This window comes from Triticum urartu, chromosome 2, assembly GCF_003073215.2.
Source record: "Triticum urartu cultivar G1812 chromosome 2, Tu2.1, whole genome shotgun sequence".
NCBI classification, from domain to species: Eukaryota; Viridiplantae; Streptophyta; class Magnoliopsida; order Poales; family Poaceae; genus Triticum; species Triticum urartu.
The window spans coordinates 120,802,882-120,820,750 of NC_053023.1; the positions used below are offsets into that span (position 1 = coordinate 120,802,882).

At 47.3% G+C, this 17,869-nt stretch overlaps 2 protein-coding genes across 2 annotated transcripts; one reads left to right on the forward strand and one right to left on the reverse strand.

Annotated features, from left to right (window-relative positions):
- The first annotated feature begins 1,019 nt into the window (after positions 1 to 1,019).
- On the forward strand, positions 1,020 to 2,352 carry LOC125536274 (fasciclin-like arabinogalactan protein 2). Its single transcript, XM_048699465.1, has 2 exons — positions 1,020 to 1,817; positions 1,933 to 2,352. Exons 1-2 carry the CDS (start codon positions 1,186 to 1,188, stop codon positions 1,970 to 1,972), a joined length of 672 nt encoding a protein of 223 aa, XP_048555422.1. The 5' UTR covers positions 1,020 to 1,185; the 3' UTR covers positions 1,973 to 2,352.
- Positions 2,353 to 2,480: 128 nt separating this feature from the next.
- On the reverse strand, positions 2,481 to 5,962 carry LOC125536272 (SNF1-related protein kinase regulatory subunit gamma-1-like). The gene is made up of 6 exons (XM_048699464.1): positions 5,717 to 5,962; positions 5,092 to 5,253; positions 4,535 to 4,977; positions 3,578 to 3,844; positions 3,224 to 3,396; positions 2,481 to 3,121 (listed from the first exon to the last, which is right to left on the reverse strand). Exons 2-6 carry the CDS (start codon positions 5,249 to 5,251, stop codon positions 2,803 to 2,805), a joined length of 1,362 nt encoding a protein of 453 aa, XP_048555421.1. The 5' UTR covers positions 5,252 to 5,253; positions 5,717 to 5,962; the 3' UTR covers positions 2,481 to 2,802.
- Between the last annotated feature and the right edge of the window lie 11,907 nt (positions 5,963 to 17,869).

The window sequence follows — 17,869 nt, forward strand, 5'->3', positions numbered from 1 at the left end:
AACCCCTTGTCGATGGTATCTATCCTTAGTGGACGACATTTTTGAAGATTGTATTCAAATCCCCCGAGGTAGAAAACAATGTCTTTTTGCACAAATGCATGTAAGTGGTAGGAAAATTGTGGAGAGGACATTAGGAGTGCTTCAACTTCCGTGAGGTATTGTTCGTGGGGCTGCAATGATGCGGGAACCGGTGACACTTTGGCAACTGACGACATGTTGCGTAATGTTGCCCCGGTGACACATCTACTCGCCAACTCTGCCCAAAGCTTCGTCGGGAAGGGGATCGAACGCCGACACACTTATTTCAAACGGGCACCGTCATCCCCAACTCAACGCCGCCGCCAAGACCACTAACCTAGTATCTACACGCCGGGCCCCCAGTTCCAGGGTACCCTCGCTCTCCTGCCGTCAGAGTAGCAGACGGGGAGGGAGGGAACCACCGGTCTGGCCAGCGGTGGACTGGCGGAATTGGGTAGCCTCCTTTTTGCCCTTTCGCAATAGAACGAGGAACCGCTTCGTGTGTGGGTTGCTCGTTTCAGTTACTATAGAAGTTGTGTGCATGAATATGGGGGTTTCGAATGTAAAAGTTGTGGTTGCAAATGAGGACATTTAAGCGATGGGTTGGCGCTGTCCGCGAACTTCTAGGGGGCAGATTTTCTCAGTCCAGGTGTAGATGCTGTTAGAACATGTTAACTCTGGTTCAAACCGAAATTCATTATGTCTGCTTGGATCAACTTACCGCAAGCGCTAAATACCAATGTTCAAAGTGCAAACCATCGTAACTCACGTGTCCAGCTAGCAGGACGTGTCAAATTTCACCGCGCACGTATCTTCGTGGAAGGCCCCAAGGCTTGATATATAGGTTATCCCGCTCCGTCCTTGCAAAATTACCGCCATCCATCGGTGTACACTTTCCTCGGCCATAGCCACAGCTTCTGTCACAAACGGCATAAAGGCCACCGCCATTTCTTGCCATACTACTAGTACCAGCAAAGAGAAAATGGGCAGGGCCAGAAACAGAACTGCAATCAAGACAGAACCACCGGAACACGGCCTGAAAGCCGAAAACCAAAACACCAGTCGAGAGAAACCCTATCCACCGTACCTCCATTATTCTCGCTTCTCAGAATCTCAGGGTAAAGAAACTCTTCCAGCTAGCTTGGGCGAGCAGGGGAATCAAGCACAATGCCGTTCGCCGGAGCCGTCGCCCCCTGCACCACCATCCTGCTCCTCCTGCTGCTCGTCCCCTGTGCCGAGGGACAACCGCCCGAGGCGACGCCGCCGGGGGGCACGGCGATCGGGCAGATCCTGACCAAGAACGGGTGCGGCGCCTTCGCCGGCCTCGTCGCCGCCACGGCCGGCGTGGGCCAGGTGCTCCGCGAGCAGAGCGACGCGGGGCTCACCGTGTTCTGCCCGGACGACGGCGCTGTCGCGGCGTTCACCCCGCGGTTCAGCAACCTCACCGCCGACCGCCAGGCCTCGCTTCTTCTGTACCACGGACTGGCGGTACGCTCCTCCGAGGTGGAGCTCTCCTTGTTGACCCGCCTCGGCGGGGAAATCGAGGTGCGGACGCTCGATCGGGGCCGCTGGGGCTACGGCATGCTCACCATCTGCGACTGCGGAGGCACCATGAGGCTCTCTTCGTCGCCGCCGTCGTTCACGATGCCGGACGAGGCCAGGGTCACCAACACGGTCGTCTACAACGACCGCCTCACTCTCTACCTCATCGACGCCGTGCTGGTTCCGGGAGCGCCGGCGGTGTTCGACTACTCGGACAGCCTGGTGACCGTTTGCTTCTTGCTCGGGATCGTCACCTTGTGAGTATACTACTATTTCCTTGAGCTGTTTGCCTCCCTTCGTATTCAGCTTGAATTGCTTCTATCTTTCCAAATCTTAATTCTACACGTTAATGTATCCATCTCTCGTCCGCAGAGTCTTGGGGTCGTGTGTTCTTTCTGTCATTCGTGCATGAGAAGATCGTACCGAAGTTGCGCCATAGGGCGACAAGAACCTTAGTTCGTGATCGCTTCCGTGCGTCCCCTCTCCCGTAGTCCTGCTGCAAGCCTCCTTCACGGTCAGATCTCCGTCCCTGATGTACCGACTGGTGTTCGAGCACTGCTGGTGGCACGTTAAGTTCATGTATCCCATGGCCGTCGTTTTGCACGGTGTATGTCTGTGACTTGTCTAAACACTACCATCTCCTGTGCTTGCGTCTTCTCTGTCTATGTATATATGTGTTCTTGCGAGCAACTTTTTCTATGTACTCCTTTAGTGATCTAAACACTGTTATATTTCTTTACAGAAGGAGTATACAAGTGTTTAGTTACTTTAGGAACTAGACTTCATGTGAGTGATGCAAGAAAATGTTGCTGGCCATGAATTCTTCTGTACCTCAGACATTACTTAGTAGAAAGATTGTATTGCTAGCTCAAGGATAAAAAAGAAAACCTGCGCACGCCTGCAATCTTAAACAAGTGCCATACATCAGACTAATCGATTGATTGATCGAGGAGGATACAGAGGTACACATGACGACTGAGATTGGGTAATCATTGGTTCGTTAACCCTTTTACACATCACAGAATCGCCACTGCAGTGTTTGCATCAGGAAACAGGTGCGGATCAGCCAACTCAGCAACGCACAGTTGACAGACTAAAGCACACCAACAGAGGCACTGAAATGTGTTGTCACCCCACACAGAATTTACTGTATCAACACCACAACATGAACGAATCAGCCCAACTACAAGACTTGCTCACTAACCCTGTCTGTTATTTCCACCGTCTTGCGCTCCCGAGAGCTCAGCTGTTCTCAACGGAGGAATCGGCATCGCCCTTGTCCTCGAGCTTCTCCATCGCTGAAGCAAGATAACTGTCGCAGAAGCCAGGGGGCTCGTGGATGAAGCAAGAGATCACATCTCGGAGTGTCACAACACCGACCACCTCAAAGTCGCCATCCACCACGTATATCCGGTGGGTTATCCTCGACCCGATGCTGTCGATCACGCTGCCCATGGAAGCATCAGGTGCACAGGTGAGTGGCGGCTTCACCAGCCCATTGTCCCCCGAGTCAGGAAGAGTGGAACCTAGAGCCTTCATGAAATCCAACACGGTAAGGTGCCTGGATGGATCAAAAGTATCATTAGACACGTGAAGAGACATATTTGAAAGAAAAGAAAAAAGGACACAGGGGAATAAATCATTGGGTTGAGTCGCTTCGTGCCTGAAATCAGAAAATAAGTCAGGCCTAAGCAACAGGAAGCGAATGTCCCTTATGCTCACACTACCAACAAGTTTCCTTCGGGGACCTTCTACTACGGGTACACCGCCAATTTTGTTATCCTTCATGCACTTGAAAGCTTCTAAGATTAGATCATCACTGTTAACCGTAATAACCTGAAGATAACACAATATCGTAAATTTCTCATTAAACAGTTCTTATAACAGAGTCAAAGCCTATTCAAAGGTCCTGCTTCAGATTTTGCAGCCTGCAGTAATCGGGATAGCACAGAGGATTAAATCTTACACTACCAAGACAAGAGTTTAACTAAAGAGGCAGCGAAGTGAGACAAATAACCTCATCAAGAGACATGAATGGAAGCCCCAAGTCTGAAAGAGGAAGTGCCGAAATATAGTCGAACCAATCCCTTCCTTTACACTGCTGAAGTCCTTTAACAACACCAGTCTGAGTAATGAAGTTCTTAATAACTGGCTTATCAGGTTCGATCACAGGCACATTCCTCAACCTGTACTTGGAGAGCAACAGTAGTACGGCAAGCATTGAACTGTCAAGTGTAACAGGCACAAAAGGAGACCATGGGTAGGACTCAACAATTGACCGAACCTACAAGAAAAGGAGAAAGGATACAAAGTTAACAGGGTCTACAAGAGAAGATATTCATGCAATGCGAAATTAAAGGGTCGGAACAAATGACCAAATAAACCTTAGCAACAAATTTTAGTGCAGCTGAAATACCACAAAGCCAAGCAAGACTCTATGAATTATGTCAGGTTGGATGGCATAACCGTCATGTACAAAACGAGACAAGACAATTAACAAAAAAACAGCCGTGAAAACGGCGCCAGCCCACCAGTTCAAACAATCCCACGGTGGTTAAAAAACCACATTTAAATAATTCACATAAATTAGTTCATATACTTATATGAACGTACTATATGCACAAATATATCAGTTAGTTCTCAACCACAAAGAATCCCAACCCGATTGATGTCAGGGCCATAGCACACAGATCTGTGGAATGTGAGGAGGCCCCCAATCACAAACTGACACTAGAAAAAACAAGTTCTTTCTCAATCAGTCTTTAAATTAGAAACCGGACTAAGGTCACGGTCTTTTTGGTCAGAATGCCAGTCCCATCTGGTTTTGAATACTGGGTTTTAACTTAAGTGTATCTGAACTTTGTTTTAGCAAAACAACAAAACATTAAGTCGATTACGTTGCTCTTGGTGCATGGATTCAATGCTTGATCAACATAACAAAAAAAAAAGCTTCAAGATAGAGCAATTGTCATACTGTAGTCGATTTGAAAGGTTCTTGCTGAAGCAGAACTTTGTAGAAATCTTCCCCTAAATGATCAGCAGCAGTAACTCCATCCTTCGCAACACCCTTTTCAGCAGTTAACCCGCCAGCAACAGCAGCCCCTACTGCAGCAGCAGTCAATCCAGCGACAGCTGCCGGGCCGGTTACACCTAATGCTGCCACGCCCACTGCACCAACAGCACCCATTCCAACTCCTGCAGCAGTTGCTGATCCAGCTGACAGAGCTACGGCCGCGAGATCAGCATTATCTAGTACCCAAAGGATGATGGCTGAGTACTCGATGATGCCAAGATACCTCCCTTGCCAATCAGCTGGAGCCCCAGGTTCAGGGTTAAGCACTGGCGCTGCCCTTATGTTGTGCTCAGATAAAATTCTAACAGCATCAAGAACGGAAGTTTCTCCAGGAATTTCAGTCACTACAGCAGAGAGAGAATATCGGTCGTTACAAACACTACAACATATATGTGACAAAAAAATATAAGGCAGAAAGAATATGCAGATTGAGTGGTTTCTTTTGCAGAAGGGCATACCTCGGCCACTAGGAACATCAGGAAACGATGCGACTGGGATCTGAGCAAAGGCGGCGGTCAGGGATTCCTGCAAAGCTAGTGGGAGCTTCTTCTTGGACTGGATAGTGTCAAAGTAGGCATCACAGCTGGGGAATTTCGCGTTCTCCTCAGGTCGAGCCATTTCTACAGTAAATTCATGAAGAATTTATCAAACAGGAAAAATCTATCCACAAATCATCACTGAATAAGGAAGTGCATTACAGACAGTGGCTGCAGAGCATCTAGAAGAAGTTCTGTGGCAAATAATCATGCTCGAACATAAGTATATATTGGTAATTCAAACTGCAAGAACTACGAGCATGGGCTTGAATCAAAAGAAACTCTTCGTGTTGGGTGTTTCGTCGGGCGAAACCCCTTAATTTGCATTACAACAAACAAACAGCTCATAAGGCATATGCATATACTGGTTGCAAGTAGCTTCAACTAATCAGCCGAGCAAAATCAGAGCCTCTCGGTCTCAAGGCAGAGGCAGCAGAAGGAAATCCACTAAATTTGCAACCTAGCGCATCAAAATCAAAACTCACACAGCAGCAGCATGGATGGACGAACGAATTTAACGAAAAAGAGCAGGGAGTTTATTTATCACCTTGGCTGCGACTTGCGGGAGCGCTGGGCAGGAGAAGCAGGCAGCCTCCGGGTGCAGGGCTGCGGCGGGGGAGCAAGCGGCAGAGGCGGAATGGATCGGAGGCGCTGGTTTCCGAGGATCTATGGTCTGCTTTTCTTTTTCTTTTTTGAAACAATGGTCTGCTTTTCTTGGCTCCCAATCCAGGGGGCGGGCGGTGGAGGAGTCGAATACGGCGAGAGATGGTGCGGTGCTCGCTTGCCAAGGGCACACTGGCACGTGTACACGGCACGGGGCCACGTCGCCACACCCCAGGGACGCCGCCTGCCTGCTGCCCTCCGAGGGTGCGCTGCCTGTTACTGTTACAGTATCAAAGCATGGATCATGTAAATGGAGTAATAATCATTAGTTTAGGCCGCGTTTAGTTACCTGCACTCTTTTTTGCCCTTTGCATATTTGTTTTAGTTGGACCCGGCTGAGTATATGCAAGCAAAAAGTCAACATCTGCATGTTTATCGGTTGTCTGCATTGCATCAAGGCCCAGCGGGATGCATGTTGTTCGGTTGCGTATGTTTGTGTTTTGGGTGTAAGCAGATGCAAAAAACAGTTGTTTGCTTGTGTGCAAATTTTTGATCTGCTCATCCCTTTCAAATGTGATGGACTTACCAGAGTATTTAATCAAAAACTACCACATTTCACGGGAACGTGTCGAAAAACTACAATTTTACGATTTTGTGCGGAAAACTACCACTTTTTTTCTAATCCGAGGCAAAAAGAACTACTAAGTCGCGAAACTGCCTGCTTCGCCCGTGCTAAGCACCGAACTGACTGGCCGGGCCCACGAATCAGGTGTCACCATAGCCAACCGACGCCCTCCGCGCATTAACGGCGCGTTTGCGGTCGGAACCGCGGATGTCGGTTGGATGCGGTCAAGATCCGAGCCAATCCCCTCTCGCTTCACTCTCTCCCTCCTCTCCCTCTCTCTGACCTAGGCGGCGGCCGCTGATGAAGCTACGTACCTAGGGTAGGGTCATAGGCCTGACCTAGACATCCTCCCCTAGGACAGCACCCTAAAGCCAGGATCATCCAAAGGGTACCATCATCCACTCGACCGGAAACGTTCCACTCGGAAGAATCGATGTCACTCGACCGTCGCAGAAGTCACTCGACGGGCAGAAGAGCTAGAGCCACTCTGTATATGCAACGGTCGAGCATTTACTCATAGGCTTAATTGGCATTCACAGCAGTTTAATGTGGGCGTTACCAGTAACGTTCTCTCTTCAATGTACCTTAAACCCTCTGTGTCATGGGCTGGCTGGGGTCCTGGCGCACTCTATATAAGCCACCCCCCTCCACAGGCACGGGGGTTCGCACCCCCTGTAACACACACGCATATAATCCAGTCGACCGCCTCCGGGCTCCGAGACGTAGGGCTGTTACTTCCTCTGAGAAGGGCCTGAACTCGTAAAACTCGCGTGTACAACTCCTCCATAGCTAGGATCTTGCCTCTACATCCCTACCCCCCATTCTACTGTCAGACTTAGAACCACGACAGTTGGCGCCCACCGTGGGGCGGGTGTCTTAGCGACTTGTTGGAGAAGTTGCGATTTTCCCGATCCCCATCAACATGGTTTCAGGAGGAGGTTTGGCCGAGGGCCGCGAGATCCGTCTCGGCGCGGTCGTGTTCATCGCCGATGACTCCGCTTGGCTCCAGGAAGCGCCACTTGACGTCGAGGCGCTCTCCGTCCGCGGGGCAATGCACTTTCACGCGTGCATCCGTGGCGTCCTCATGCGGCAGCCGTCGACTCAGTATCGGTCGGCTCCCGTGTTGACTTCCCTCCCTGCAGCCCGCCGGAGCAAACGTTCCGGTCGATCGAGGCTTCAGCGGTGGGTGAGGTATGCGGTGGCTCTCCAGTCGGCCACCCCCAAGTCGCGGCAATTGAGCCCGACGAAACTCTCTACGGCCTGTTCGACCTGTCGACTGGCTCCGCAGAGACTGCATCCGAGTGCGACAGCAGCGACCACGCGGCAGAAATTTTGATGGTCAATGGACCACGCAGTCCTCCTGGCTTCACACGTGAAGACGGAGGCTGTCGGTGTTAAAACCGGCGGATCTCGGGTAGAGGGTCCCGAACTGTGCGTCTAAGACGGATGGTAACAGGAGGCAGGGGACACGATGTTTTACCCAGGTTCGGGCCCTCTTGATGGAGGTAAAACCCTACGTCCTGCTTGATTATTCTTGATAATATGAGTAGTACAAGAGTTGATCTACCACGAGATCGGAGAGGCTGAACCCTAGAAGCTAGTCTATGGTATGATTGTATGTTGTCCTACGGACTAAAACCCTCCAGTTTATATAGACACCGGAGGGGGCTAGGGTTACACAAGGTTGGTTATAAAGGAGGAGATATACATATCCGTATTGCCTAGCTTGCCTTCCACGCCAAGTAGAGTCCCATCCGGACACGCGACGAAGTCTTCAATCTTGTATCTTCATGGTCCAACAGTCCGGCCAAAGGATATAATCCGGATGTCTGGATACCCCCTAATCCCGGACTGTTGGGGAATGTAGTAATTTTAAAAAAATTCCTACGCACACGCAAGATCATGGTGATGCATAGCAACGAGAGGGGAAAGTGTGATCTACGTACCCTTGTAGACCGACAGTGGAAGCGTTATGACAACGCGGTTGATGTAGTCGTACGTCTTCATGGCCCGACCGATCAAGCACCGAAACTACGACACCTCCGAGTTTTAGCACACGTTCAGCTCGATGACGATCCCCGGACTCCGATCCAGCAAAGTGTCGGGGAAGAGTTCCGTCAGCACGACGGCGTGGTGACGATCTTAATGTTCTACCGTCGCAGGGCTTCGCCTAAGCACCGCTACAATATTATCGAGTATTATGGTGGAAGGGGCACCGCACACGGCTAAGAGAACGATCACGTGGATCAACTTGTGTGTCTAGGGGTGCCCCCTGCCCCCGTATATAAAGGAGCAAGGGGAGGAGGCCGGCCGTCCCTATAGGCGCGCCAAGGAGGAGTCCTCCTCCTAGTAGGAGTAGGACTCCTACTAGGAGGGGGAAGGAAGTGGGGAGGGAGAAGGAAAGGGGGGCGCCGCCCCCCCCTCTCCTAGTCCAATTCGGACCAGGGGGGAGGAGGCGCGCGGCCCACCCTGGCTGCCCTTCTCTTTCTCCACTAAGGCCCATATGGCCCATTACTTCTCCCGGGGGGGGGGGGTTCCGGTAACCCTCCGGTACTCCGGTTTTCTCCGAAATCACCCGGAACACTTCCGGTGTCCGAATATAGCCGTCCAATATATCAATCTTTATGTCTCGACCATTTCGAGACTCCTCGTTATGTCCGTGATCACATCCGGGACTCCGAACTAACTTCGATACATCAAAACTCATAAACTCATAATATAACTGTCATCGAAACCTTAAGCGTGCGGACCCTACGAGTTTGAGAACAATGTAGACATGACCGAGACATGTCTCCGGTCAATAACCAATAGCGGAACCTGGATGCTCATATTGGCTCCTACATATTCTACGAAGATCTTTATCGGTCAGACCGCATAACAACATACGTTGTTCCCTTTGTCATCGGTATGTTACTTGCCCGAGATTCGATCGTCGGTATCTCAATACCTAGTTCAATCTCGTTACCAGCAAGTCTCTTTACTCATTTTGTAATACATCATCTTGCAACTAACTCATTCGTTGCAATGCTTGCAAGGCTTATGTGATGTGCATTACCGAGAGGGCGCAGAGATACCTCTCCGACAATCGGAGTGACAAATCCTAATCTCGAAATACGCCAACCCAAAATTTACCTTTGGAGACACCTGTAGAGCTCCTTTATAATCACCCAGTTACATTGTGACGTTTGGTAGCACACAAAGTGTTCCTCCGGCAAACGGGAGTTGCATAATCTCATAGTCTTAGGAACATGTATAAGTCATGAAGAAAGCAATAGCAACATACTAAACGATCGGGTGCTAAGCTAATGGAATGGGTCATGTCAATCACATCATTCTCCTAATAATGTGATCCCGTTAATCAAATGACAACACATGTCTATGGTTAGGAAACATAACCATCTTTGATTAATGAGCTAGTCAAGTAGAGGCATACTAGTGACGTTTAGTTTGTCTATGTATTCACACAAGTATTATGTTTCCGTATAATACAATTCTAGCATGAATAATAAACATTTATCATGATATAAGGAAATAAAATAATAACATTATTATTGCCTCTAGGGCATATTTCCTTCAGTCTCCCACTTGCACTAGAGTCAATAATCTAGATTACACAGTAATGATTCTAACACCCATGGAGCTTTGGTGCTGATCATGTTTTGCTCGTGGAAGAGGCTTAGTCAACAGGTCTACAACATTCAGATCCGTATGTATCTTGCAAGTCTCTATGTCTCCCACCTGGACTAGATCCCGGATGGAATTGAAGCGTCTCTTGATGTGCTTGGTTCTCTTGTGAAATCTGGATTCCTTTGCCAGGGCAATTGCACCAGTATTGTCACAAAAGATTTTCATTGGACCCGATGCACTAGGTATGACACCTAGATCGGATATGAACTCCTTCATCCAGACTCCTTCGTTTGCTGCTTCCGAAGCACCTATGTACTCCGCTTCACATGTAGATCCCGCCACAATGCTTTGTTTAGAACTGCACCAACTGACAGCTCCACCGTTTAATGTAAACACGTATCCGGTTTGCGATTTAGAATCGTCCGGATCAGTGTCAAAGCTTGCATCAACGTAACCATTTACAATGAGCTCTTTGTCACCTCCATATATGAGAAACATATCCTTAGTACTTTTCAGGTATTTCAGGATGTTCTTGACCGCTGTCCAGTGATCCACTCCTAGATTACTTTGGTACCTCCTTGCTAGACTTATAGCAAGACACACATCAGGTCTGGTACACAGCGTTGCATACATGATAGAGCCTATGGCTGAAGCATAGGGAACATCTTTCATTTTCTCTCTATCTTCTGCATTGGTCGGGCATTGAGTCTTACTCAATTTCACACCTTGTAACACAGGCAAGAATCCTTTCTTTGCTTGATCCATTTTGAACTTCTTCAAAATTTTGTCAAGGTATGTGCTTTGTGAAAGTCCAATTAAGCGTCTTGATCTATCTCTATAGATCTTAATGCCCAATATGTAAGCAGATTCACCGAGGTCTTTCATTGAAAAACTCTTATTCAAGTATCCCTTTATGCTATTCAGAAATTCTATATCATTTCCGATTAGTAATATGTCATCTACATATATGGCTGGAGCTTGCATACTTTGTTAGCTCCCTTTGGATCGACAAAACCTTCCGGTTTCATCATATACAACTCTTCTTCCAGAAATCCATTCAGGAATGCAGTTTTGACATCCATCTGCCAAATTTCATAATTATAAAATGCGGAAATTGCTAACATGATTCGGACAGACTTAAGCATCGCTACGGGTGAGAAGGTCTCATCGTAGTCAATCCCTTGAACTTGTCGAAAACCTTTTGCGACAAGTCGAGCTTTGTAGACAGTAATATTACCGTCAGCGTCAGTCTTCTTCTTGAAGATCCATTTATTCTCAATTGCTTGCCGATCATTGGGCAAGTCAACCAAAGTCCATACTTTGTTCTCATACATGGATCCCATCTCAGATTTCATGGCTTCAAGCCATTTTGCGGAATCTGGGCTCACCATCGCTTCTTCATAGTTCGTAGGTTCATCATGATCTAGTAGCATGACTTCCAACAGGATTACCATACCACTCTGGTGCGGATCTTACTCTGGTTGATCTACGAGGTTCAGTAGTATCTTGTTCTGAAGTTTCATGATCATCATCATTAGCTTCCTCACTAATTGGTGTAGGTGTCATAGAAACTGGTTTCTGTGATGTACTACTTTCCAATAAGGGAGCAGGTACAGTTACCTCGTCAAGTTCTACTTTCCTCCCACTCACTTCTTTCGAGAGAAACTCCTTCTCTAGAAAGTTTCCGAATTTAGCAACAAAAGTCTTGCCTTCGGATCTATGATAGAAGGTGTATCCAATAGTTTCCTTTGGATATCCTATGAAGACACATTTCTCCGATTTGGGTTCGAGCTTATCAGGTTGAAGCTTTTTCACATAAGCATCGCAGCCCCAAACTTTCAGAAATGACAACTTTGGTTTCTTGCTAAACCACAGTTCATAAGGCGTCGTCTCAACGGATTTTGATGGTGCCCTATTTAACGTGAATGCGGCCGTCTCTAGAGCATATCCCCAAAACGATAGCGGTAAATCAGTAAGAGACATCATAGATCGCACCATATCTAGTAAAGTACGATTACGACGTTCGGACACACCATTATGCTGTGGTGTTCCAGGTGGCGTGAGTTGCGAAACTATTCCGCATTGTTTCAAATGTACACCAAACTCGTAACTCAAATATTCTCCTCCACGATCAGATCATAGGAATTTTTTTTTCTTGTTACGATGATTTTCAACTTCACTCTGAAATTCTTTGAACTTTTCAAACGTTTCAGACTTTTGTTTCATTAAGTAGATATACCCATATCTGCTTAAGTCATCTGTGAAGGTGAGAAAATAACGATATCCGCCACGAGCCTCAACATTCATCGGACCACATACATCTGTATGTATGATTTCCAACAAATCTGTTGCTCTCTCCATAGTACCGGAGAACGGTGTTTTTGTCATCTTACCCATAAGGCACGGTTCGCAAGTACCAAGTGATTCATAATCAAGTGGTTCCAAAAGTCTATCAGTATGGAGTTTCTTCATGCGCTTTACACCGATATGACCCAAACGGCAGTGCCACAAATAAGTTGCACTATCATTATCAACTCTGCATCTTTTGGCTTCTACATTATGAATATGTGTGTCACTACTATCGAGATTTAATAAGAATAGACAACTCTTTAAGGGTGCATGACCATAAAAGATATTACTCATATAAATAGAACAACCATTATTCTCTGATTTAAATGAATAACCGTCTCGCATCAAACAAGATCCAGATATAATGTTCATGCTTAACGCTGGCACCAAATAACAATTATTTAGGTCTAATACTAATCCCGAAGGTAGATGTAGAGGTAGCGTGCCGACCGCGATCACATCAACTTTGGAACCATTTCCCACGCGCATCGTCACCTCGTCCTTAGCCAATCTTCGCTTAATCCGTAGTCCATGTTTCGAGTTGCAAATGTTAGCAACAGAACCAGTATCAAATACCCAGGTGCTACTACGAGCATTAGTAAGGTACACATCAATAACATGTATATCACATATACCTTTGTTCACCTTGCCATCCTTCTTATCCGCCAAATACTTGGGGTAGTTCCGCTTCCAGTGACCAGTCTGCTTGCAGTAGAAGCACTCAGTTTCAGGCTTAGGTCCAGGTTTGGGTTTCTTCTCTTGAGTAACAACTTGCTTGCTGTTCTTTTTGAAGTTCCCCTTCTTCTTTCCTTTGCCCTTTTTCTTGAAACTAGTGGTCTTATTGACCATCAACACTTGATGCTCCTTCTTGATTTCTACCTCCGCAGCTTTCAGCATTGCGAAGAGCTCGGGAATAGTCTTATTCATCCCTTGCATATTATAGTTCATCACGAAGCTCTTGTAGCTTGGTGGCAGTGATGGAGAATTCTGTCAATGACGCAATCATCTGGAAGATTAACTCCCAATTGAATCAAGTGATTATTATACCCAGACATTTTGAGTATATGCTCACTGACAGAACTGTTCTCCTCCATCTTGCAGCTATAGAACTTATTGGAGACTTCATATCTCTCAATCCGGGCATTTGCTTGAAATATTAACTTCAACTCCTAGAACATCTCATTTGCTCCATGACGTTCAAAACGTCGTTGAAGTCCCGATTCTAAGCTGTAAAGCATGGCACACTGAACTATCGAGTAGTCATCAGCTTTGCTCTGCCAGACGTTCATAACATCTGGTGTTGCTCCAGCAGCAGGCCTGGAACCCAGCGGTGCTTCTAGGACGTAATTCTTCTGTGCAGCAATGAGGATAATCCTCAAGTTACTGACCCAGTCCGTGTAATTGCTACCATCATCTTTCAACTTTACTTTCTCAAGGAACGCATTAAAATTCAACGGAACAATAGCACGGGCCATCTATCTACAATCAAACATAAACAAGAAAGATACTATCAGGTACTAAGTTCATGATAAATTTAGGTTCAATTAATCATATTACTAAAGAACTCCCACTTAGATAGACATCCCTCTAATCCTCTAAGTGATTACGTGATCCAAATCAACTAAACCATGTCCGATCATCACGTGAGATGGAGTAGTTTCATTGATGAACATCACTATGTTGATCATATCTACTATATGATTCACGCTCGACCTTTCGGTCTCCGTGTTCCGAGGTCACATCTGTATATGCTTGGATCGTCAAGTATAACCTGAGTATTCCGCGTGTGCAACTGTTTTGCTCCCGTTGTATTTGAACATAGAGCCTATCACACCCGATCATCACGTGGTGTCTCAGCACGAAGAATTTTCACAACGGTGCATACTCAGGGAGAACACTTCTTGATAATTAGTGAGATATCATCTTAAAATGCTACCGTCAATCAAAGCAAGATAAGATGCATAAAAGATAAACATCACATGCAATCAATATAAGTGATATGATATGGCCATCATCATCTTGTGATTGTGATCTTCATCTTCGAAGCACCGTCGTGATCACCATCGTCACCGGCGCGACACCTTGATCACCATCATAGCATCGTTGTCGTCTCGCCAATCTTATGCTTCCACGACTATCGCTACCGCTTAGTGATAAAGTAAAGCATTACAGCGCAATTGCATTGCATACAATAAAGCGACAACCATATGGCTCCTGCCAGTTGCCGATAACTTGGTTAAAAAACATGATCATCTCATACAATAAAATTTAGCATCATGTCTTGACCATATCACATCACAACATGTCCTGCAAAAACAAGTTAGACGTCATCTACTTTGTTGTTGCAAATTTTACGTGGCTGCTACGAGCTTAAGCAAGAACCAATCTTACCTACACATCAAAACCACAACGATAGTTTGACAAGTTGGTGTTGTTTTAACCTTCGCAAGGACCGGGCATACCCACACTCGGTTCAACTAAAGTTGGAGAAACTGACACCCGCTAGCCACCTTTGTGCAAAGCACGTCGGGAGAAACGGTCTCGCGTAAGCGTACGCGTAATGTTGGTCCGGGCCGCTTCGTCCAACAATACCGCCGAACCAAAGTATGACATGCTGGTAAGCAGTATGACTTATATCACCCACAACTCACTTGTGTTCTACTCGTGCATATAACATCAACACATAAAACCTAGGCTCTGATACCACTGTTGGGGAACATAGTAATTTTAAAAAAATTCCTACGCACACGCATGATCATGGTGATGCATAGCAACAAGAGGGGAGAGTGTGCTCTACGTACCCTTGTAGACCGACAGCGGAAGCGTTATGACAATGCGGTTGATGTAGTCGTATGTCTTCATGGCCCGACCGATCAAGCACCGAAACTACGGCACCTCTGAGTTTTAGCACACGTTCAGCTCGATGACGATCTCCGGACTCCGATCCAGCAAAGTGTCGGGGAAGAGTTCCGTCAGCACGACGGAATGGTGACGATCTTGATGTTCTACCATCGCAGGGCTTCGCCTAAGCACCGCTACAATATTATCGAGTATTATGGTGGAAGGGGGCACCGCACACGGCTAAGAGAATGATCACGTGGATCAACTTGTGTGCCTAGGGGTGCCCCCTGCCCCCGTATATAAAGGAGCAAGGGGTGGAGGCCGGCCGGCCCTATAGGCGCGCCAAGGAGGAGTCCTCCTCCTAGTAGGAGTAGGACTCCTACTAGGAGGGGGAAGGAAGTGGGGAGGGAGAAGGAAAGGGGGGCGCCGCCCCCCCTCTCCTAGTCCAATTCGGACCAGGGGGGAGGAGGCGCGCGGCCCACCCTGGCTGCCCTTCTCTTTCTCCACTAAGGCCCATATGGCCCATTACTTCTCCCGGGGGGGTTCCGGTAACCCTCCGGTACTCCGGTTTTCTCCGAAATCACCCGGAACACTTCCGGTGTCCGAATATAGCCGTCCAATATATCAATCTTTATGTCTCGACCATTTAGAGACTCCTCGTTATGTCCGTGATCACATCTGGGACTCCGAACTAACTTCGGCACATCAAAACTCATAAACTCATAATATAACTGTCATCGAAACCTTAAGCATGCGGACCCTACGGGTTCGAGAACAATGTAGACATGACCGAGACATGTCTCTGGTCAATAACCAATAGCGAAACCTGGATGCTCATATTGGCTCCTACATATTCTACGAAGATCTTTATCGGTCAGACCGCATAACAACATACGTTGTTCCCTTTGTCATCGGTATGTTACTTGCCCGAGATTCGATCGTCGGTATCTCAATACCTAGTTCAATCTCGTTACCGGCAAGTCTCTTTACTCGTTTCGTAATACATCATCTTGCAACTAACTCATTCGTTCAATGCTTGCAAGGCTTATGTGATGTGCATTACCGAGAGGGCGCAGAGATACCTCTCTGACAATCGGAGTGACAAATCCTAATGTTGAAATACGCCAACCCAACATTTACCTTTGGAGACACATGTAGAGCTCCTTTATAATCACCCAGTTGTGATGTTTGGTAGCACACAAAGTGTTCTCCGGCAAATGGGAGTTGCATAATCTCATAGTCATAGGAACATGTATAAGTCATGAAGAAAGCAATAGCAACATACTAAATGATCGGGTGCTAAGCTAATGGAATGGGTCATGTCAATCACATCATTCTCCTAATAATGTGATCCCATTAATCAAATGACAACACATGTCTATGGTTAGGAAACATAACCATCTTTGATTAATGAGCTAGTTAAGTAGAGGCATACTAGTGACATTTAGTTTGTCTATGTATTCACACAAGTATTATGTTTCCGGATAATACAATTCTAGCATGAATAATAAACATTTATCATGATATAAGGAAATAAAATAATAACATTATTATTGCCTCTAGTGCATATTTCCTTCACGGACTCCCTCAGTAGCCCCCGAACCAGGCTTCAATGACGATGAGTCCGGCGCACAGTGTTGTCTTCGGCATTGCAAGGCGGGTTCTTCTCCAAATTTCGAACGTTTGTTAAGCAGTGTCCGGTCCCATAAATGTTGAACCTCTTGGCTTCTGCGCCCAACAGGGGCTATCTCCCACGCGTGAATGAATGCGAGGCGCCAAGGCGTTTTTACATTCGCCCCCTAGCCAGATAAACAAATTGTCTATTAAAGGGATGGGGATTCTTAGATCCAATCCATACCATCCTCCCCCAGCGAGAATCCATCAGAGCGTGCTTCAGAAAGATCCACTCCGGCATGGCCGACCTCCGCAGCTCCTCTTCTCGCCCCGTAGCCGTAAGCCCGGTGATTGGGAGAGGTGTTCAGTCCCACATAGTCAATTAGTCGAACTGCAGACTAAGGGATTTCTCCCTCTGGCGTATATGGTGCCCGTCCGAGCCGGGCTCGCCACCTACAATGGCGGGGAGCAAGCGGGGAGCTTCCCCAGCCCCTCTATGGGGGAGCGGGTATGCCTTGTCCCTTATTTATTGAGGGGACTCGGATTTCCGATTTATCCGTTCCTCCGCGGGCTCCTGGAGTTTTACGGCCTCCAACTGCATAATTTCACCCCTGCTTCCATTTTACACATCGCCGGCTATGTTGCCCTCTGCGAGTTATTCCTGGGCTGCGAGGCTCATTTCGAGCTATGGAAAAGGTTATTTTGCCTCATCCCTCGCACACAGAAGGGGTCACTTTATCAAGTGGGCGGAGCCGAAATATGGCGCATCGCCAAAACTGGATACCTGTCCGGTACTCCGAAGAAGACGTCCGAAGACTGGCCTTCGGAATGGTTTTATATGGAGGATGTCCCCCTTCCGGACCCTGTTCGGCGGGGTCTTCCTGAGTTCAGCAATGCTCCTCTGAAGAAACGCCGAAGTTGGCGCCCACGGAGCCCCCAGGAGGAAGACAACGGAGAAGTCCTTTACCCGATGAACCGGATTAAAGCACTGGCTCAATCAGGATTGACAGTAATCGAGGTTATTTCAATATGCATAACACG

Excerpts from the sequence above, each read along its gene's own strand:
- LOC125536274 (XM_048699465.1), top strand. The coding sequence starts at position 1,186 with ATGCCGTTCGCCGGAGCCGTCGCCCCCTGCACCACCATCCTGCTCCTC. Across the intron at positions 1,818-1,932 it reads TTGCTCGGGATCGTCACCTT|AGTCTTGGGGTCGTGTGTTC; the intron begins GTGAGTATACTA and ends TCTCGTCCGCAG.
- LOC125536272 (XM_048699464.1), bottom strand. The coding sequence starts at position 5,251 with ATGGCTCGACCTGAGGAGAACGCGAAATTCCCCAGCTGTGATGCCTAC. Across the intron at positions 3,845-4,534 it reads AACCTTTCAAATCGACTACA|GTTCGGTCAATTGTTGAGTC; the intron begins GTATGACAATTG and ends CTTTTCTTGTAG. Across the intron at positions 3,122-3,223 it reads GACTTATTTTCTGATTTCAG|GCACCTTACCGTGTTGGATT; the intron begins GCACGAAGCGAC and ends TGATCCATCCAG.